At 43.3% G+C, this 20,803-nt stretch overlaps 1 protein-coding gene across 1 annotated transcript; it reads left to right on the plus strand.

The window, feature by feature from the left end:
- The first annotated feature begins 1,867 nt into the window (after positions 1-1,867).
- Positions 1,868-13,736, plus strand: LOC117040572 (17-beta-hydroxysteroid dehydrogenase type 6-like). Its single transcript, XM_033138416.1, has 5 exons — positions 1,868-1,919; positions 4,296-4,617; positions 9,500-9,758; positions 10,154-10,311; positions 13,483-13,736. The coding sequence occupies exons 2-5, from the start codon at positions 4,305-4,307 to the stop codon at positions 13,698-13,700; spliced, it is 948 nt and encodes a 315-aa protein (XP_032994307.1). The 5' UTR covers positions 1,868-1,919; positions 4,296-4,304; the 3' UTR covers positions 13,701-13,736.
- Positions 13,737-20,803: the final 7,067 nt, after the last annotated feature.

Raw genomic sequence — 20,803 nt, forward strand, 5'->3', positions numbered from 1 at the left:
CTGCTCTATTTAGTCTCCCTTGTAGTGTTGTTGAGGGGAAGGAGAATTTTTGCATGATGCAATGAGCTGCTTGGAGCATAGGCAAGCTAAAATAATCATAAATAATAGCTCTAGCTAGCTGCTTATTAACAGAACATCTTAAGAATGTGGAACGGTATGACCCAATATACATCAATAGACCTAAGCAACACTGAACTCAAATATTGTGCAAGCTCAGCATTAGCATCCAACAGGTTAAATACCTTATTTTGCCATCGCTACACCACAAACGGCGTGTCCGTGCATTGCTCTGGTTCGCCAGAAGCGGCTTAGTCATGCTGGCCACATGACCCGGAAGCTGTACTCCAGCTCCCTCGGCCACAACCCTAGAGTCAGACATGACTGCACCTAATGGTCAGGGGTCCCTTTACCTTTACCTTACACCACATATTGCACTTGCTCAAGGTCTGATCACCGATTTGTTTTGCTTTTTAATTTTATTTTTCGAGTTTTCAGTTTTACAAAAGATATGAAATGTAGTACATTTTCAGAAATAAAAACATAATTTTACTTCCTCCCCTTCTGTTTCGTCTTCTGGTTTGACTTTCATTACTGCATTTCCCCTATATTTCCTTATAATTGTTACTGTCTAGTTTCCAAATAAATTATTCTTTAACTTCTTGTATTGTTAGCCATCTCACCCCTTGCCTTTCCCTGCAAGACTAATTGCAGCCGTCAACAGGTTTTCCACACCTATCAGCTGATCACCCATTCCCACCACCCTTCTGAGTAATACCCCTCCCCACTCCCTCACTATATTTAAGGATCTGGTGACTTCCTTTTCAGTGTATCTGAAGAAGTGTGCATGCGCACGAAAGCTCACACCAAGAACACACACAGTTGGTCTCTAAGGTGCTACTGAAAAGAATTTTCTATTTTGTTTCGACTATGGCAGACCAACACGGCTACCCACCTGTTCTTGTATTGTGTTATTCCTGCTAATGTAGTTAAATGTTTGCAAAGATTTTTTAAATAATACACGTATTTCCCCCATTCTTTAGTGATTCTTCATTGACCTGATTTTTAAACACTGGACATATTTTGTCATATGATGAACTGGAGAATACAATGAGAGGTACAAGATCAAGAGTTGTTTTTCCAAATTAAGCAAATCAATTGTGCGCATCAAGCTTTATAGCTCTACTTTTAATTCTCTCTCTCTCTCTCTCTCTCTCTCTCTCTCTCTCTCTCTCTCTCTCCCCTCTCCCCCCCCCCAATTTATAAGAAGCCCATAAAAGTGCCCTTTTATATTCATAACATAAGAAAAATGTTCTAGTTACAGGTAGGTAGCCGTGTTGGTCTGCCATAGTCGAAACAAAATAAAATAAAAAATCCTTCCAGTAGCACCTTAGAGACCAACTAAGTTTGTTCTTGGTATGAGCTTTCGTGTGCATGGTATCTGAAGAAGTGTGCACGCACACGAAAGCTCATACCAATGACAAACTTAGTTGGTCTCTAAGGTGCTACTGGAAGGAATTTTATTTTTATTTTGTTTCGAATAAGAAAAATGTGTGTGTGTTTGTGTGTAGATGTGTGTACACACCACACAAACACATGGGCAAAGATACTTGTATTTTTCCTCTTTTTTTGAATTTAATGTAGGGACTTCATGGCTTGTAAGTCAGAGCAAATATTCCATGCCCAGCCTAACTGGAAGGATCTGTTCCCTCCTAGTACCACCTAGAGGCCATCAGAGGCAGAAGCAGAGAAGAAATCTGAAATCTGAAACTGGTACATGACACCAGCCAATGGAAAAAGGCCTCCAACACTTCCAGACTGAAGTTTAAAAAGTCCAAACATTGGTTGTGTAACACAAAGCACACTGAGGTTCAGGAACAACACCCCATCAACTGCCAGCAGTTCGGAGTTCTATAGAGGAGGTAAGAAACTCATAAAAATAAGTTACAGGTAGGTAGCCATGTTGGTCTGCCATAGTCAAAACAAAATAAAATAAAAATTTCCTTCCAGTAGCACCTTAGAGACCAACTAAGTTTGTTCCTGGTATGAGCTTACATGTGCATGCACACTGAAGAAGCACACTGAAGGTATCTGAAGAAGTGTGCATGCACACGTAAGCTCATACCAAGAACAAACTTAGTTGGCCTCTAAGGTGCTACTGGAAGGAATTTTTTATTTTGTTTTGTTTTGTCATAAAAATTAGTGTTCAGTCTTTGATTTTTCATTGCTATGTCTTTCAGGGCAGCGGTGATGAACCTATGGCTCAATGGCTGTGTTGCCTAATCTTGTAGTGGCCAAATTTCGTGTGTGCTCACGAGCATTCACATGCGAATGCGCAAAGCTTGAGGGAGAGGAAAGCAGACAGGGAAAATCCAGGGGGGAAGCTGAAGTGAGCAGAGAGTGAAAGAAGGAAGAGAGAAAGTCCACTTCAAATGACTAATCTAGCCTATAACTGTGGCAAAGGAACGAGGGGGGGGGGAGAGAAAAGGGTGGCCTGCCCACAGCCAGAGGGTTATGCTTTCCCTGGCAGTAATCTGGACCTACAAACCTACAGAGTCTCTCCTGTGTCAATCAGAGTTCCTTGATCCATGATGCAGGGAAGAATAAAGGTGCTTCTTGAGAGCTTAGAGTGAAGAGGGGGTTCCATTGGCGCTTGTGAGCTACCCAGCATTAAAAAATGTGTGGGTTAAGTATTCTGCTCCAGTGCAGAGAAGGGAAGGTTCTGTTGGAATGAGTGAGTTTCCTAGCACCTTTATGAAACATTTATTTAAGTGACATTAAGCACTTAAGAGCCAGTGTGGTGTAGTGGTTAAGAGCGGTACACTTGTAATCTGGGGAACCGGGTTCGCGTCTCCGCTCCTCCACATGCAGCTGCTGGGTGACCTTGGGCTAGTCACACTTCTTTGAAGTCTCTCAGCCCCAATCTTTGATTTAACTGAAAATACTGCAGTTAAATCAAAGATTGGCAATAGATATAAAGCAGGGAATAGCGAGGGAGACATCCAAATTTGAAAAAGATCTAATCTTGATTAAAGGGAAAAATATTTCACGAATTTATGACCATCTTTTAGAGTGGGAAACCAAAGAAGAGCAGGTTAAAACGGTAATGGTGAAATGGGCCCAGGATTTCGGGTATAACATATATATGGATCAATGGGAAAGACTGTGGAAGGAGGATGTCAAATTTACAGCCTGTTATACCCTAAGGGAAAACACCATGAAAATGCTTTACAGGTGGCACCACACCCCCTCGAAACTATCAAAAATGTATAAAGGAGGGTCACCAAATTGCTGGAGATGCCAAAAAGCCGTGGGGTCTTACTACCATATGTGGTGGACGTGTGTAATTATCGGGGAATTTTGGGATAACATATACAATGAACTGAAGAAATTGTTTAAAATTACATTCAAAAACCCCCCAGAGATTTTCCTATTAGGAATCTTACCCCCAGAGATTAAAAAAGAAAGGAGAACGCTATTTATGTATGCTGTCACAGCAGCTAGAATTCTTGTGGCTAGAAAGTGGAAAAATGAATCAGTACCGACAATCCTAGAGTGGCAGATGCTAATGTTAGATTATTTGCAGCTGGCGAAATTGACAGGAGGAGTTAGAGGAGAAATGATGCAGAAAACTTTTGGTGAATGGAAAATATTTAAAGAATACATAAGAATATATTGCAATAATAAGGCCATATTAGCAGAACTAGAGTGATACTTGTAATTAAATAAATATCGAATACTATTGAAGATAAAGGAATGAGAAATGAAGATCAAAACTGTGCAGATAAACAATGATGTAATGAAAGTACAATAAGAAAGATCGGAAGACTTGTATGTATGTGAGAAGTGTGGTTATGTAAACCAATTTTAACCCTTTTTGTGTTTTTTTTGCTTCTTCTTCTTTGTTTTCTTTTTTCTTTTCTTCTTCTTTTATCTGTATTGATGAGACTGTAAATACTTTTTAATGTGCGTAAATAAAACCAATAAAGATTACTTAAAAAAAAAAAAAAGAAGTCTCTCAGCCCCACTCACCTCACAGAGTGTTTCATACGTGTGCATTTTTATTATGGATACTCCACAATAGAGACCTTGTTTGAAAGCAACTCAGGCCTGTGGATCCTGAAGCTACTTCTAAATAAAAAAGATATTGGGTGATCTACTTGGGGATTCCTCACATAAGTGTCCTTGGCTATAACATTCTGCATGATTCATATCCTCCATGGAGATTGTAGCTGTCCTGCTGTTGCCTCACATAAGTGCCTTTGGCCCTTATATTCTGTCTGTTATCTTCCCTGCAGGTTTCATCCATGTGGCTCTACCTGGCTGCCCTGCTGGGGCTTTACTTCCTTCGCCGATGGTACCAGGAGAGACAGACGGTGGAGAACCTGACGGAGAAATATGTCTTCATCACGGGGTGTGACTCTGGCTTTGGGAACCTACTTGCCAGGCAGCTGGATGCCCGGGGCCTGCGGGTGCTGGCAGCCTGTCTCACGCAGAAGGGGGCAGAGCAGCTGGACAAGGTTACGTCAGAGCGCTTGAAAACCACCATTCTGGATGTCACCAGTACGGAGAGTGTGGCAGCAGCGGCGGAGTGGGTGAAGGAGCAATCAGGAAGCAAAGGTTTGACCCAAACCCAGTTCATTTTCTATTCTTATGGATCTCATAGGCTGTATGTTGCATCCAATGTTTGGCTGCTTCTGAAACCAAGAAACCTACACTTTCTCTTCCTCACCAGTCTGGTAGCATTTCCTCCCTCCCTCCCTTCCTTCCTTCCTTCCTTCCTTCCTTCCTTCCTCCCTTCTTTGATTACATTTCATAAAACGTAACACTGATGGGTTGTAAAAGAAAACAAAAAACTCAAAGTGGTTTACAAAGAGTTAAAACAATAAAATGATCTGTGGAAACAGTTAAAAACAACTGCCTAAAACATTCAATAAAATAAAATCAGCAATAAACTAAAAATGGGTTAAGACTTACACCAACTTCCAACATGTATGGCTAGGCTTGTCTAAACACATTTTTTTTTTTAGGAGGTGCCAGAAAGACTGCAGGGAAGGTGCCTGCCTGGTGCCCGCGGTCTGGGGTTCCTACATGTAGGTGCTGCCACACTTAAAGTTCAATTTCTTACACCTACGGAATGAGTATTATGTAACAGTGCCAGTTCTGCAGATTGAAGTGGTCGTGTGGGCATATATAGGATAAGGTGATCTCGCAGGTAAACTGGTCCCAAGCAGTTTATATGCTCAAACTTTGCCTGGTAGCAAATAGGCAATCAGTGCAGTTCTCTGAGCAAACATGTTATATGCTGGCAACATCTCACTCCTGTCAGCAACCATGCTGCAGCCGTCTGCACTAACTGCGACTTCTGGACCAAGTGCAAGCGAAGTCCCACACAGAGCGCATGGCAGTAATCCGCTCTTGAAGTAACCCATGCACGAATTCCTATGGCCAAGCTCTCCAGGTCCAGGAATGATCATAGCTGTCAAATGATACCAACTGCAGCTGGTAAAAAGCGCTTCTAGCCACTGAGGCTACCTGAGCTTCCACTGACAGAGCTGGAACCGGAAGCACCCCCAAACTGTGAACCTGCTCCTTCATGGGCCATGCAATCCCATCCAGGGTGGACAACTGACCAATTTCTCTGACACAGGAACTCCTCACCCACAGTGCCCCTGCCTTGCCAGGATTGAAGCTCAGCTCGTTTCCCCCATCCATCTGACCTATTGCTGTTTTCCCACTCTTTGAGATGACGGATTCATGCACTATCCACCCAAAATGTGTTCCAAAGAGAGACCATGAGTCTTTTCCCACAGGGGCTTAGTGAACAATGCAGGCATCTTCATGCCAATGGCCCCCAACGAGTGGCTGACCAAGGAGGACTTTGTGAGGGTGCTGGATGTCAACCTGCTTGGAACAAAATGTGGCCAAAGCGACTCCCAGTATATCAAATGAACGAGTACTATTCAAAAAACCTATTAGAAACCATTAATCCAGGCTTCTGGTTTCCAGCCATGAGATATGGCTACCTCCCAAGAGATCGGAGCCTCAGTCTTGCCAGTAATTCAGGGTTAATATGAGGGTAATTAGTCCTGCTGATTCTCCCCCCCCCCCGGTAGGGGAGGCTGCGCCATCCGCAGATTGTCCATTATCTGCCCTCCGTGACAAGATGTGGGGGCAGGGGCGCTGGGTGATTACCACAGCAAGAACTGGGAACTCTCCAGAGTCAGTCTCATGAGCTGGGGATCGGATCCCTGTTTTCTAAAAATTATTCAAATTTGGACTTAGAAACAAGTGTCTTCTGGAAAGGAGATAAAAAAGATCTGCTAAACGAAGCAGTCGCTGGATGTCAAGGTTTTGAAAAGGACTCCTATCGTTGTGTTTTCATTAATGCGAGGTGAGCGGTTATTTTTTGTTCTATATATCTACACCTGCTCTTCTATGCTGAACCTCACCAAGAAAGAACTAACATTAAACAGAATACAGGCGGAAGTTGCTTGAAGTTTTAATTTGACTTAGCAAAAGATAAAGGAGTCGAGAAAATGGTGTCTGTTAGCTGTGGCACAGAAGGAAAAACCTTCTTCTTCTGAGGGAGTGGGAAACATTTTTTTTCCGGACTACAGTATGGAAAATATTTCACAAAAAACAGTGCATTTGTTTGCGCGGATTATAATTATAAAAGGTGAAAGTGAAGGTGAAGCTGGCGTGGATTTCTTTTTCTTTTCTTTTTCTTTAAATTTTAAGAAATTCTTTATTACGTACATAACATACCGGTATAACATAGACAGATCTTACAAATCATACAAAACATACAAACCAAGAATAGTACAACATTCAAAAGAAAACAAATACAATCATACATTTAATAAACAGACATTAAAATACATCCTCATGCCATTGAATAACAATTTAAAAATAAACAATCACTTCCTATCTTTCTCACTGTACCTTATAGTATCTTTATTTCTTTACACAGATTTGTAAATTAAATAAATTCACCACAATATTTTTTTCTTTTGAATTCTCCTATAACTTTTTGCTTCCAAGGAGGGTGGTTTTCAACCGATCTGAAGTGAACCTCTCCAGCTCTTCCACCCCTTTCTGTGTGAAATATATAAGGATATATATTTTTATATAAATATATAAAGATTGGTGTCCATCATCTGCAAAATACTCTCAGTTGGGAGAGTTTGATCACACAAAACAATTTGGGGATTGGACCTTGAGCAAGTGCAATATGTGGTGGAATGATGGCAAAATAAGGCATGTGACCTCTTGGGTGCTAATGCTGAGCTTGCACTATGTTTGAGCTCAGTGTTGCTTATGTCAATAGATATATATAGGATCATACTGTTCCACTTTTTTTAGTTCTTCGGTTAATATATATCTAACTACTTTTTTTAGCCCGCCTCTGCTCCAAGAAGCTCATTGCACCATGCAGAATTTCTCCTTCCCCTCAACAACACTTCAAGGCAGGCCAAATTCAGCAGTGGCAACATAAAAGGTCTGCCAGTGAGCTTTGAGGTGGAGTAGGGCAGTGTTTTTCAACCTTTTTTGGGCAAAGGCACACTTGTTTCATGAAAAAAATCACGAGGCACACCACCATTAGAAAATGTTAAAAAATTTAACTCTGTGCCTATATTGACTATATATAAAGTAATTCTCTTGAATAGGAATCAAATAAACACAAAGAAAGTATGTTATAATTACTTTATTATGAAATAATAGTAAGTAAACAGAAATATGAAAAATTATAAAATACTTTATTCAGTGCGCAACCAGGGCCTGTTTGGCTGAACACAAAGCTGATATTCTGGCTGGAATCGAAGAAAGACACACACGTAGCTCTTCGTCAACAGCTCTCAGTCTCTCTCTGTATTTAGTTTTTATAGCAATCATGCTTGAAAAGCTCATCTCACACAGATATGTAGTTATCTTCAAACACTTTCATTCAGACCCAGTTCAGTTTCCTGCTATCATTTTCAAGCGACAAATAGTTCCTTGCAACCCCAAAGCTTACCCACTTTCTGCCATATCCGCTGGTCCACTGAGGCTGTAGTCCTATGCCCTGTTTCCTGGGAATAAGCCCCACTGAAAACAGTGAGGTTTACATCGCAAAATAGACCATCTGGCCAGTTCTGGGTCCTATCAGTCATTTTCAAATCCAAACCCAACCTCATTGTGAGGAAGTAAAATATGAGGGAAATGGAAGGTAACCACAAACATGTAGGGCTGAGAGGAGGACTTGTTACTCTGCAGATGGGCACATGCCTCTGGTGTATCTCTCCATCACCACCTCACAGAAATAATATGTGCTTCGAAGTTTCCCCTCAGTTCAATATTCTGTCTGTTCTGGGCAAGGAGAATGTTTTTGAAACTATGCATTCCCCTCAATATTTAACAATAGGCAATTATCACATCTAAAAGAACAACCACGTTTTAAAGACTTCAAACTCTGAAGGATAAATAAGTTACAGGTCCTTCTACCTCAAGTGCCCTCTCTTATGGTGCAGAGTCTAGGTCTGGAAAGTTGGGGGGGGGGGTCCATGTGGCATGAAAAGTCCAGCACTCTGCAGACTTCAGACCACAACTGGGTTAGTGGCACACAAAAATACAAAAAATTAAGCAGACTCACTGCCAAGGGCAGACCGGCCCTCTCCGAGGATAGGGCACCTGCCCAGAGGTCAGCTCAAGCAGGCGAGAGGCCCCTTCAGACGTTTCCGCCAACAGGCTTGCACCCCGAGACAAGGGGTGTCATGTGACGATGGGGTCAACTTCGGGAGGTAGATTCCGAGCAGTTACTTTACGTAATGCAAAAGAGCCCTTTCGGATTCGCCGACACAGAGTTGCCTCTCCCACGCCCCGTCCTGGCACGCCGGATCGCCCCCCTCATGTACCCCCACCCAGCCACCCATAAATGGCAGGCAGAAAAGGCAGTCGCGCCCCCACCCGCAGGCACCGACCCCCGGCAGCTGCGAGGGCCTGATCGCGCTCAGAAGGCGCCTGGGCTTCCGAGAGCGCCGCTTTCCTCGTGGGTCCCGTCGAGCCGGAGAAAGCAGCGCCGCAGCCCGAGCGGATCAGGCGCTGCCGCGCGGCTCACCTTTCATCGCGGCGATCACCAAGCACAGCATTTGGCGGCAGCGGCTGCGCTCTCGGGGCTCGCCGTGCGCCTCCTGCACGCTCGCGGGGCAGCGTCCGCCTCTTCAGCAGGCGCCTGCCAGCAGTCCCGACCAGCCCTCTCTGCTTCAGCAGCAATTTTTCCCACGGCACACCAGGCAACATCTCGCGGCACACTAGTGTGCCGCGGAACAGTGGTTGAAAAACACTGGAGTAGGGATTCGACTTTTGCCCCTCCAAGTCCCGCTAGGTGTGTGCCCTCACTCTTGCCAGCTTCTTCCCTGCAGGTTTCAGCCATGTGGCTCTACCTGGCTGCCCTGCTGTATATCCAATTATTAAGGTAGGTGGGAACCTGGAATAATAAGAGTAAAATTTTCTCCTTACACAGGGCTCTGGGGCTTGGTGAACAATGCAGGAATAGGTGTTGCATCAGCTCCCAGTGAATGGCTGACCAAAGATGGCTTTGCAAAGGTGATCGATGTCAACTTTCTTGGGATGATTGACATGACGCTACACATGCTGCCCCTGGTGAGAAGAGCCAGAGGGAGGGTGGTCAACATCTCCAGTATGATGGGACGACTGGCATGCTTTGCAGCACCCTATACCGCATCCAAGTATGGTGTGGAAGCCTTCTCTGACATCCTGAGGTAAAATTGATAGTTCTGTATCTTCCTCTTTTTCCTTGCTTTAGTGGGATGTCTGCTTCTCCAGCTAAGTTTCAAGCAGAGGACTGCCATGAATCAGCAGGTGTTTGCACACCTAAGTCAGCTCTTTTTCTCGAGGAAACAATTTAATGTACCAGTAAGAGTTGTCAGCACCAGCCTCCTGGTGGCTGCCTCTGAATATACCTGATGCCGTGTCATAGACAATGCCCTGGTGCCTGCAAGACAGAAGACAAGAAGGTGCCTTTCACCACAACTCTCTCTCTCCCTCCTCCTCCTGCTCCTCCTCCTCCCTCTTCCTCTGCTTGTTCTTCTTCTTCTGCATGATTATTCTGGTTCAGAACGAAGACGTATTTCTTGATTTTTCCTTCTCAATTCAGGCGAGAGATGCATCCTTTCGGGGTCCGAGTCAGCATTATTGAACCTGGTAGTTTCAAAACACCCATTCAGTCAAACACGGTAGAGGGTTACAATAATGCATGGAGCCTGGCCCCTTCTGACATCAAGGAAGCCTATGGGCGGCACTACTATGAGCGCTGTGAGTAGAGATGGGCGGGGGGAATAATTGAGTTGTAATGCAAAGCTTCCTAATTCACACTTCATGAAATAATACACACACTGAAACACAGCTATCCTTCAGAATCCGCAGTCCTCTAAATTCACTGGTGCAGTTCTCAAAACCTAATAATGGGGAGTGAAGATAATATATAAAATGCACCGTGTTAGGGGAAATTACTAGTAAAAATGTATATAGCATTGTATTTTATTGAAAATCACATACAATAATAGCAGGAGAAACTAGCACTAAAATCCTTTACCGCAGCTTCAAAAGATATACCTATATGAAATCTTCTTTTGTTCTTTTATACCTTCTTGTCTTTAAGGTTTCTTCAGTCTATGCAGAGTCAGATACCATTGAAATATAGCACTGAAAAAAAATCTTTTAGATTTGCACTTATTAATACAGTTTATGAGACTGTTAAGATGAATTTCAGCAAATCCAGCTCCCATGTTCTCTTATAGGATGTATAGGTTCACTTTTCAACTCACGAGTATTGAGTATAGTTTTGCAACTGCCTTTCTTTTATGAGTTTTTAACAAATCCATGGGGATAAAACTGGGGTTAATTTTGGTATATAATTGTGCTTTCTTTTAATATAGGGGGAAGAATGTGTAGTGTTGTGTTTTGAGGCAACATAGCAATGAACTTATGTATGTGCATCATGGAAGGTTGTAAATACATACAGGGTTGCACAAATAGCAGAATAAGAGAGGCAACAAACACAAAAGGCGGTGTGTGTGTGTGTTATGCAATGGGCATTTTTTCTGATAACCACATGCCAAAGTATCTTATTGGCATGCCTTTCCATTGTATTCCAGTGTTTCTTAGATATTCCTTGAATTTCTTGAAATTCATTTGCAGTCTGTGCATGTGTGTGTTGGAAACTGAAAGGACAGGAGGTCCTAAGGCCAAAATGCTAGGCCAGGTGTCACAGAAAGCTCAGAGGACACGCAATCGAACAAGCTAAAGGATACCCTTACTGCCTTTCTCTCTCTCTCTCAGACAAGCGCAGAACGATAACAGGAAGCTTCTAACTTTTATCTTGAAGGGTAAAAAAAGAGGGCAGCCAGAGCTGCTGCCAGGCCGAGCCAGGGAAAGAGGTGCGGGGGGGAGCCACCATGCCCATGTGCAACTTTCTCCAGCTCGAGCTGGCAGCTGCCGCGGCATGCAATCATTGCAAGAAAGGAGCAGGCCTCTGAACATGTGCATGGAGCCTTTTTGAAATCGCAATGGAGAGGAAGGTCAGAAGTGGGCTGCAGGAAATTAGTGAACACTTTCACGATTGGACGAGTGGCTCCTTGAATGCCTGTTATCTTTTCAGAACCAAAGCCTTTCCAGCTTTAGAAAAACATAGAAACCGCACACACTTTCCATGGAGGAGAGGCCTATTAGTCATGACATGTAACTGAGCCTCCATATACAGGAGCAGCATTCCTTGGAATTCCAGGCGCTGGGGGAGAAGCATCCAGCAGGCTGGATTCTGGACTAGAATCCTGAACAGAATCCTGGACTAGAAGCACCTTGCTCTGATTCAGCCATTTAAAAAATACATAAATCTACATTGAGCTAAGCCATTCTTTCCACCTTCCTTCTTCAACCCCCTCCCCTCTAAAATCTTATCCCAATTACAGGTGGGTAGCCGTGTTGGTCTGCCATAGTCAGAACAAAATCGAAAATTCTTTCTAGTAGCACCTTAGAGACCAACTGAGTTTGTTCCTGGTATGAGCTTTCGTGTGCATGCACACTTCTTCAGATACATCTCCTTTCTAACCAAATGCAAAAACCTGGACATCCTACCCAAGGGTCTTAGAATTAAGAACCCCCTGCAATCAACTTATCCCACTGAACATTCCAAGAAACTGTGCCACACTCTCTCCAAGAAGCTGCTCAAACATCTGATCAGCGTTCTGTACTCCAAACAAAAAGGTATCTGAAGAAGTGTGCATGCACACGAAAGCTCATACCAGGAACAAACTCAGTTGGTCTCTAAGGTGCTACTAGAAAGAATCTTATCCCAAGACACTCTCCCCTCTAGGCTTTCAGCTTCATAAGCACACTACTATCATAATGCATAGACACCCAGGGGTGGAAGAGGGGGGGTCTTGTGGATGTGGTACGCCCTAGGTGTCACCACTGAGGGGGGTGACAAAATGCCGGGAGGCACTCACCGCAGGGCCTGCAGCGCCCCAGATTGACACTGGCTTCTGCGCCAGCAGGCTCCACTCTGCCCCTAATGTTAGGGCAGCTGAGTGGGAGGAAGCAGGCAGATTCCAGAGACCCCCTATAAGCGGTTCGGGCCCGCCTCTGTGGGCGGCTTGCCCTGCCCCTGGGAGTGCTGCCCCAGGCGCCCGAGCGGCTTCCTCCACCGTTGCAGACACCCACACCAAAACAGTGTCCGCTACCCGCTTGATCCTGGGAGGCAACTCTAAGAAAGGAGACCAGTTTATGCTTTCTTAAATAATGCAGAGGGGAAGAGGAGCCCGAGACCAGTCCCGCATTTACGTATAAGCTAAACAAGCTATAGCTCAGGTTCCCACACTCTTTGGCGCCCCCAAAAAATTTAAAGGGAAAAAAAACCTGGATGTACATTTCCAAAATATAAGATAAAAAACAAATAAAACAAAATACTTATTTTGTTATCTTCAAATGGCTTCAGATACCTATCAGGTCCAAAAATGACCATTCAATACAAAAAACAGTGACAATTTGTTGTTGACAAAGGACAGCTAGACATATAAAGGGGCCCATTAAATTCAGTAGCTTACGGCCTCATCAAACCTAAATCCGGCCCTGCCCGAGACAGAGACAGAGTCTGGGTCGCCCATGCCTGAACCCGGAGTATGTCAACCCTCACCTAGATACAACCCTCGAGGCCCCCCCCCCCTGCTTGAAATACAGATTGACACTGTCTAATCCCCTGTTGAAAAAGGTTCCGTCTTAAAGCAAAGAAAATGTTCCTGATGCCCTTCCTTAGATTTGGACCACCTAGGCAGAGAAATCCAGAAGCTAACATATCCCTTCAGAACCCAAAATATCTCCTGCGCAGGTATAGGGCAGCATACAAATCAAATAAATAAATGCAGAAATAAATACATCCATATCTTTGCATCACTAACTTTTCTTTTGTTTCCTATATCCCACACACAGGTCTGAAAGTATTAAAATTCTGCCACTTCACCGGCAGCAGCAACTTTCAACAGGTCACAGACTCTCTGGAACATGCCCTGACGTCTTGCTCCCCTCGCATCCGCTACTGTCCAGGATGGGATGCAAAACTCGTTTACGTTCCTCTCTCTTACTTGCCAGCCTCCATTCTTGACTTCCTGATGAGATGCATTTGGCCCAAACCAGCACAAGCCGTGTAGCAGATTCTAAATAAACATGTCAGTTCTCCAAATGAACCAAGGAAGTCTGTTGTTTCTCTTTTCTGAAGTTCTAAACCAGTGATTCTGACACTTTTCTTCCCACGGACCACTTGAGAATTGCTGAAGGTCTTGCTGGACCACTCCATCATTTTGTTTCCCCCCCCCTCAAATCTTTTTAAATCATTTTATAAAACATACAAAATACAATATAAACACTAATACAGCATACAAAATACCAATATTCGACACAAAAAGCGTGAAAATCAAACAACACTACCACAAAAACTAAAAATTAAATAAAAAAGAAATTAATTTTTGTATATTCCATCTTCTATTAACATTGTATGGTGAACCTGAACCATATTCCTCATTACCCAACAACCCACACCTTAAACACACACACCCCCACTCCACACTAAGGAAAAACAACTCCTCCAACTTTCATAACACAACCTACAATCATGCTAAAATCTGATACCTAACCAACACATTGGTGGCACCAGAGCGAACCAATACACCCCCACACTAACACACCAAAGATATTGCTACTTACACTGGCAACATTGCTTCTGAACCTTCTATATGACATTGGCATCATAAAGACGCTTCACGCTGTCTCGCTGGACACCCCCTATCGCAAACGACAAGGGGAATGGCCTGTCCCTGAACACAGCCTTCCAAACCAGCTGAGACCCAGGACCAACCCGCCAATCGCCAAAAGGTCCAAAACACCCCAAACAAGCACCTATATGAATACATATAGGGATCCCTTTACAACCTACCCCCTACTCTCTAACCCAAATCTAACTCCAACCCCACTAGCCCCCTACCCACCACACACTAGGTCAGCGCAACTCCATAGGTCCGCTAAACAACACAAAGTGAGAGACACGGGACAACCCGGACGGGTTGCCAAGGAATCGCCCTACACGATAGGAAAACAAGAGGGCTAACTTAAAAGCAATTACACTAAACGTGAGGGGGTTGGGAAACCCCATCAAAAAAAATGCATCACCTCATACATAAACAACATGAAACCACACATCACCTTCCTACAAGAAATACACAACCCACCCAAAGGAAGCAAACTCCTGAGTGACCTCCACTTCAGCCAACAATGGGTGACAAACGGCTCAGGCAAAGTCCGTGGGGTAGCTGTGGTACTTAGCAGAGACCTAAACTTCAAAGCCACAGCAATCCTAAAGGATAAAAAAGGCAGATTCATCTTTGTTAAAGGGACACTAGGTGGCAAAATTAAACTGACAATTGGCTCTATATACGCCCCAAACCTGAAACAACTAGAATTCTTCCAGAAAACACTAAACAAGTTCCTCTCCTTCTCTGAAGGGGAAGCAATCCTAGGAGGCGACCTCAACCTAAATATGAAGGGCATATCCCTAAAAAAACACCCACCCTACAACCTCACGGACAACCTTCCTCAAAAAAAACCCCCAACAAATGGGGACTCTCACAAGCTGCTAAAAAATATTAAAAAACAGGGGACTTTATGACATCTGGAGTGAGCAAAACCCAAGAGATACTAGCCATACATTCCAATCTGGATGCCACGGCACAATATCCAGACTGGACAGCATCCTGCTCACACAGGGTCTGATCCCTTTAGTGGAATCAACAAACATAGGCAACATCAAAATCACAGATCATGCCCCAGTAGAAGTCACTATTAAAATAGGAGAAGGAACACAAACTACACCATCATGGTCCTTCAGTCCCACCCTAACTACAAACAAACAAATTAGAGAGAGCCTCACAAAAACTCTCCAAAACTACTTCAAGGAAAACGATGTAGACAAAATAAAAAAAAAACCCTTCTTATGGGACGCAATGAAAGTGGTTACCAGAGGAGCTTGCATAAAAGAGAAAGCACTCCTTAAAAAACAAACCTCCTCTAAAATTAACAATCTAGAACAAGACATCACCACTCTTTCAGCACACTACAAACAAACAGGATCTAAAAAACTCCTTCAACTTATAGAACAAAAAAGTTGAGAAATAGACTCCCTAGAAATCAACAAAACAATGATCAACATTTTATACTCAAAACAGCGCTTCTATGAATATGGAGGGGAAAACTCCAGACTATTAGCAAATAGATGTAGGAAAGAAACACTCAAAGCAAAAATACACTGCATCGCCAAAAAGATGGCAACACAACATTTCCCCCCAAAGAAATAACTGCAGAATTTGCAGAATTCTACTCCAACCTATACGCCTCCCGTAACCCATCTGAGAAGGAAATCAGATAATTCCTAACAGAGATGAACATACCTACTCTAACTAACAAGGAACAAGAATTCACGGACAGCCCCATCAGCCCAGAGGAAATAGACACAATCCTCAAAAACTTAAAACCACACAAAGCCCCAGGCCAAGATGGCTTCATAGCAGAATTCTATAAGAAATTCAAAGAACCCCTGATGCCCTACTTGACACGCCTGTTTAATGACATCATGAAAGGAGGGCCCATCCCCCAAACCTGGACCCTCTCCAAAATAGCCTCAATCCCAAAACCATTGAAGGACATCCTCAAAGTAGAATCATACCACCCGATCTCATTAATACACCAAGACTACAAAATATTCACACCAATCTTGGCCAACCGCCTGAAAAAATTCTTATCCAAGTTAATAGCCCCAGACCAGACTGGCTTTGTCCCTGGTCGCAATATTACAGACCCCATCAGGAAACTACTGAACCTAATCAAACACAGCAAGGCAACTAAACTCCCATTGACAATTATGTCCCTAGACATCCTCAAAGCTTTTGACTGCCTAGAATGGAAATACCTATCAGCAGTACTAACTAACATGAAATTTGGCCCCAACTTCCTACAAACCATCAAACAAATATACTCCCAAGCCTCAGCAAAATGCAGAATTAATAATATGGACTCAAATAGCATAACAATCCAAAGAGGCACAAAACAAGGGTGCCCACTGTCTCCCTTCCTATTTATCCTGGCGCTGGAACCCCTAGCAATCCGAATCCGAGCAGCCACAGACATCAAGGGGGTGGAAATAAAAGGCAGAACCTATAAATTAGGACTTTTTGCAGACGACCTAATGGTCACAACACCAGACCCCTCAAACACAGCACCCTCCCTAATCAGAGAACTTAACACATTTGCAACAGTGCTGGGCCTACAAGTAAATTTCGCGAAATCGGAAGCCATGTGTTTCAATACCTCCCCTCACATCCAAAGAGAACTCACTAACATCACCAAGATTAAACACACCAAGTTCAGATACCTAGGGGTACAAATAACCAAAAGTCTCAACAAATTATACCTCCACAACTACAAACCCCTATGGAAACAAATAAACAAAGACTTAAAGAGATGGAACAACATGAATTTCACTCTCTCAGACAAAATAGCCACGATCAAAATGATCACCCTTCCAAAACTAACCTACCTATTCCAAACCCTCCCATTCTGGATTCCCCCAACCCAACTCCGCAAATGGCAAAGAAAACTACACTCTTTTATCTTCTCACACAAAAAACCAAGAATAAGCACCAAATACCTACACCTCCCCACCTCAGAAGGAGGATGGGGAATCCCCAACATAGAAGCATACCACAGTGCCAACCAAATACGTCATATAATCCCATATATACTAGAAGACAAGACAAAACAATGGATACACTTAGAAAGGGACACAATTGAAAATATCTGCACCACAGCATACCCACTCCTCCCAAACAAACTAAGAAAAATCCCAACACTTAACAAAAAGCATGGAAAGCAGAAACAGGCAAACTACCGCATATACCCGAGTATAAGCCGACCCAAATATAAACCGAGGCACCTAATTTTCCTACAAAAACATGGGAAAGCTTATTGACTCAAGTATAAGCCGATTCACCTTTGCTGCTGTGGAGGAGGAGGAGGAACGAGCAGCCCGAAAGCAGCCCGAAAGCAGCCCTTTGGGCTGCTCCTTCCTCTTCCTCTTTGCCAAGTTTGCATTTATGCGAGCAGTTCAGGAATGGAACAAGCTGCCTGGGGAGAGTAAAGAACCACTGTTCTTGTACACTTCTTAAGGAATGGTTGACTGGGGAGAGCGGGTGGCGGCACAAGCGGAGAGAAAGGGCTTCTTTCTCGCTGCCCCCACCGCCCGCCTCACTCGAGTATAAGCCGAGGGCAGCTTTTTCAGCACAAAAAATGTGCTGAAAAACTAGGCTTATACTCAAGTATATACGGTATCCCCAACCCCATCCCCACTAATTCCCCTGGCCTTCCACCCACTATTCCACCATGCAGCACAAAACCTCCAATCCAAAACCTGGCAATCCAAGACCTATATCGCCTAATAGACTTTTATAAAAATAACAAACCTCTGACAACACAAGAAATACAGGACAAATTAGAAGACACCCAAATGCCCTGGATCACACAACACCAATTACATGCCCTCCTAAACAATCCAACAGTAAAATCAGCAGCAACTCGACCCCTGACAACCTTTGAAAACCTCATCCTAATGACAAAGGGACGCAGCAGAGGGCTAGTATCAGCAATATACAAAATACTACTCAAGAATCCCACTAGCTCCCTAGACACAATCAAAAAACAATGGGAGGATGACATAGGATATGAAATCAACCCCACCCAATGGACCGGAATGTGGTCTAAACCACCCTTTAAATCCATATCAACAAAAAGAAGAGAACTCACCCTAAAACTGACCTACAGATGGTATCTAATGCCAAGAAAATTAGCATTAATACGCCCAGAAACATCACCAAAACGCTGGAGAGGGTGCACCTCCACGGGCACATACTTCCACATGTGGTGGGAGTGCCCCCAAATCCAAATATTCTGGACAAAAACCACACGAGAAATATGCAAAATAACCAAGCAAGTGTTAGAAACCTCCCCAGAATTGGTCTTACTAAACATCTTCCAAGACAATAATGCCCACTTACAACACAAAGAACTCATAATCCATCTACTCTCAGCAGCCAGAAACATCACAACCAGACACTGGAAAGACCTGACAGGAGCAAACATGGACCAATGGTACCAAGTAGTATGGGAAACAGCCCTACTAGAAAAATTAACCAGCAACCTAAAACTGACACGGGGACAAACAGAAGAAGACACCTTCACCCCCGTATGGTTCCCCTTCATCACACACACAGCCCAACAAGATAATGACAAAAATCTACCAACAGCATACAAATCAATATGGCTAACCTGATCCAAAACACCCACCCACCCCACTCACACAGGAAACCAAAGATCACCACAGCCAACCACAAATGAACAATCGCACCCTATGCCAATCCCGACCTCTCACCGCCAAAGAAACACAAGCGAACAACAGAGAACCAACACAAACGACGCTGACACCAAATCCTACATATATTAAGGAAAATAGAAACATCGTCTCCCCACCCCACCCTCCCCCCATCCCACCCACCTCTTTCCCCCTTCTCTTCCTAATGTCTCAACAACCAAAATTGATCTGTAAAAAATGTTACATGGAAAAATACGAGAGACTTTGTAAACCAAGAAAATCTTTAATTAAAAACAAAACAAAACACAATTTGGGAATCCAGTTGCTGCTGAATCCAGTTGCCCAGCTATTAAAGAACAATGTCGCTAATTCCAAGGCAACTGAATAACAAAGAGGCCAGCGATTAAGTTGCAGTGCCTGGGGGGGGGGGGAGTCAAAGGGCAATTCTAAAATGATTGGACATCTTTTAATTATTTAATTATTTTTATATCATTTAATATTGTGTTAAAGAGATATAGTTTACATATTAACCCATAAAATCTTTTGTAAAATTATTTTTTAACCTTAAGTTTGCGAATTTCAGTCTATGCATATCAATAAATGTATTTTGGAACAATGTTTTGTGATGTATTCTTCTACATATTCCCATTCCTTCCTTAATTTCTTGATTTGGTTGTAATCTGATTGCTGTCGCCTTTTTGGCCAGATTGATAAACTCACCAAGTTTATTTTGCCATTTCGCTACTGAAGGGGAAAAGTCTCCCTTCCAATTTTTCGCAGCTAGAATGCTAGTGGCAGCTGTTGCGTATAAGAATTTTTTTTCCCTTGTCCTTGGGGATGCCTTTTGTCACACAACCTAGAAGGAACGCTTCTGGCCTTTTCTCGAATGTTGTTTTAAACATCTTTTTTAGTTCTTCATGGATATTACACCAGAACTTTTTTATTTTCTCATATCCCCACCATACATGATACATTGTTCCTTCTGCCTTCTTACAGCTCCAACATACATTTGATTTTAATTTATATATTTTAGCTAATCTGGCAGGGGTCATATACCACCTGTACATCATTTTCATCAGATTTTCCTTTATTGTGTAACCAGGGCCGTATTTAGCAGATGTGGCGCGGGGTGCAAATATCCGCCCAGTGCCCCCAAATTACACTGTCATCCATGGAGGGAGGGGCATACATACATACATTCTTTTATTCGACCGTCCGTCAGAAAGAATACATTTGTACAGAATTAAAAGCCTCTGAAGGAACTTAAAAAAAAAAACCTAATCCACAGTAGAATGGAGCTAAACAGGTAGCCCCATATCAATACAATCAATTAATATCTTACGATGCTTGAAAGCTAAAAAAAGAAACTTAGCCACCAGGGAGGCTATATTTCTAGTGACCTTATTCAGTAAGTATAAAACCTGTCTTTCTCTGGATAGATAGCTAGATTGACGTAGAAGTGGAGCTATACGGTTTTGCCTGAGTTCTGCATAGAGAGGGCAAGTCAGAAGAATATGTTCGGTAGCCTCAACCACGCCCATAGTACAATGGCAGGTTCTCTGGGTGTATGGAACTCCCTTGTACCTTCCCCACAATACCGCAGAATCAAGGGTGTTTAGTCTAGCCGCTGTAAGGAGTCTGCGAGATAAGGGGCTGGTGTCATTTGATATATCTGGTCCCCTAGGAACATCCCTGGTTTCACAAGTTAGGCTATGTCCTCTTGTCTGGCAATATCGCTCAATCTCCGGGAGAGTGCAGTTCTAGCTTGATTGTACCTTATAGACTCCAGGTAGAGGTGTGACAATCCACAGGACTGAACCTCTTTGATGACCTCCCTTTCCC

Source organism: Lacerta agilis, chromosome 2 (genome assembly GCF_009819535.1).
Source record: "Lacerta agilis isolate rLacAgi1 chromosome 2, rLacAgi1.pri, whole genome shotgun sequence".
Classification (NCBI taxonomy): domain Eukaryota; kingdom Metazoa; phylum Chordata; class Lepidosauria; order Squamata; family Lacertidae; genus Lacerta; species Lacerta agilis.

Excerpts from the sequence above, each read along its gene's own strand:
- LOC117040572 (XM_033138416.1), top strand. The coding sequence starts at position 4,305 with ATGTGGCTCTACCTGGCTGCCCTGCTGGGGCTTTACTTCCTTCGCCGA. Across the intron at positions 4,618-9,499 it reads GGAGCAATCAGGAAGCAAAG|GGCTCTGGGGCTTGGTGAAC; the intron begins GTTTGACCCAAA and ends CTCCTTACACAG. Across the intron at positions 10,312-13,482 it reads GCGGCACTACTATGAGCGCT|GTCTGAAAGTATTAAAATTC; the intron begins GTGAGTAGAGAT and ends TCCCACACACAG.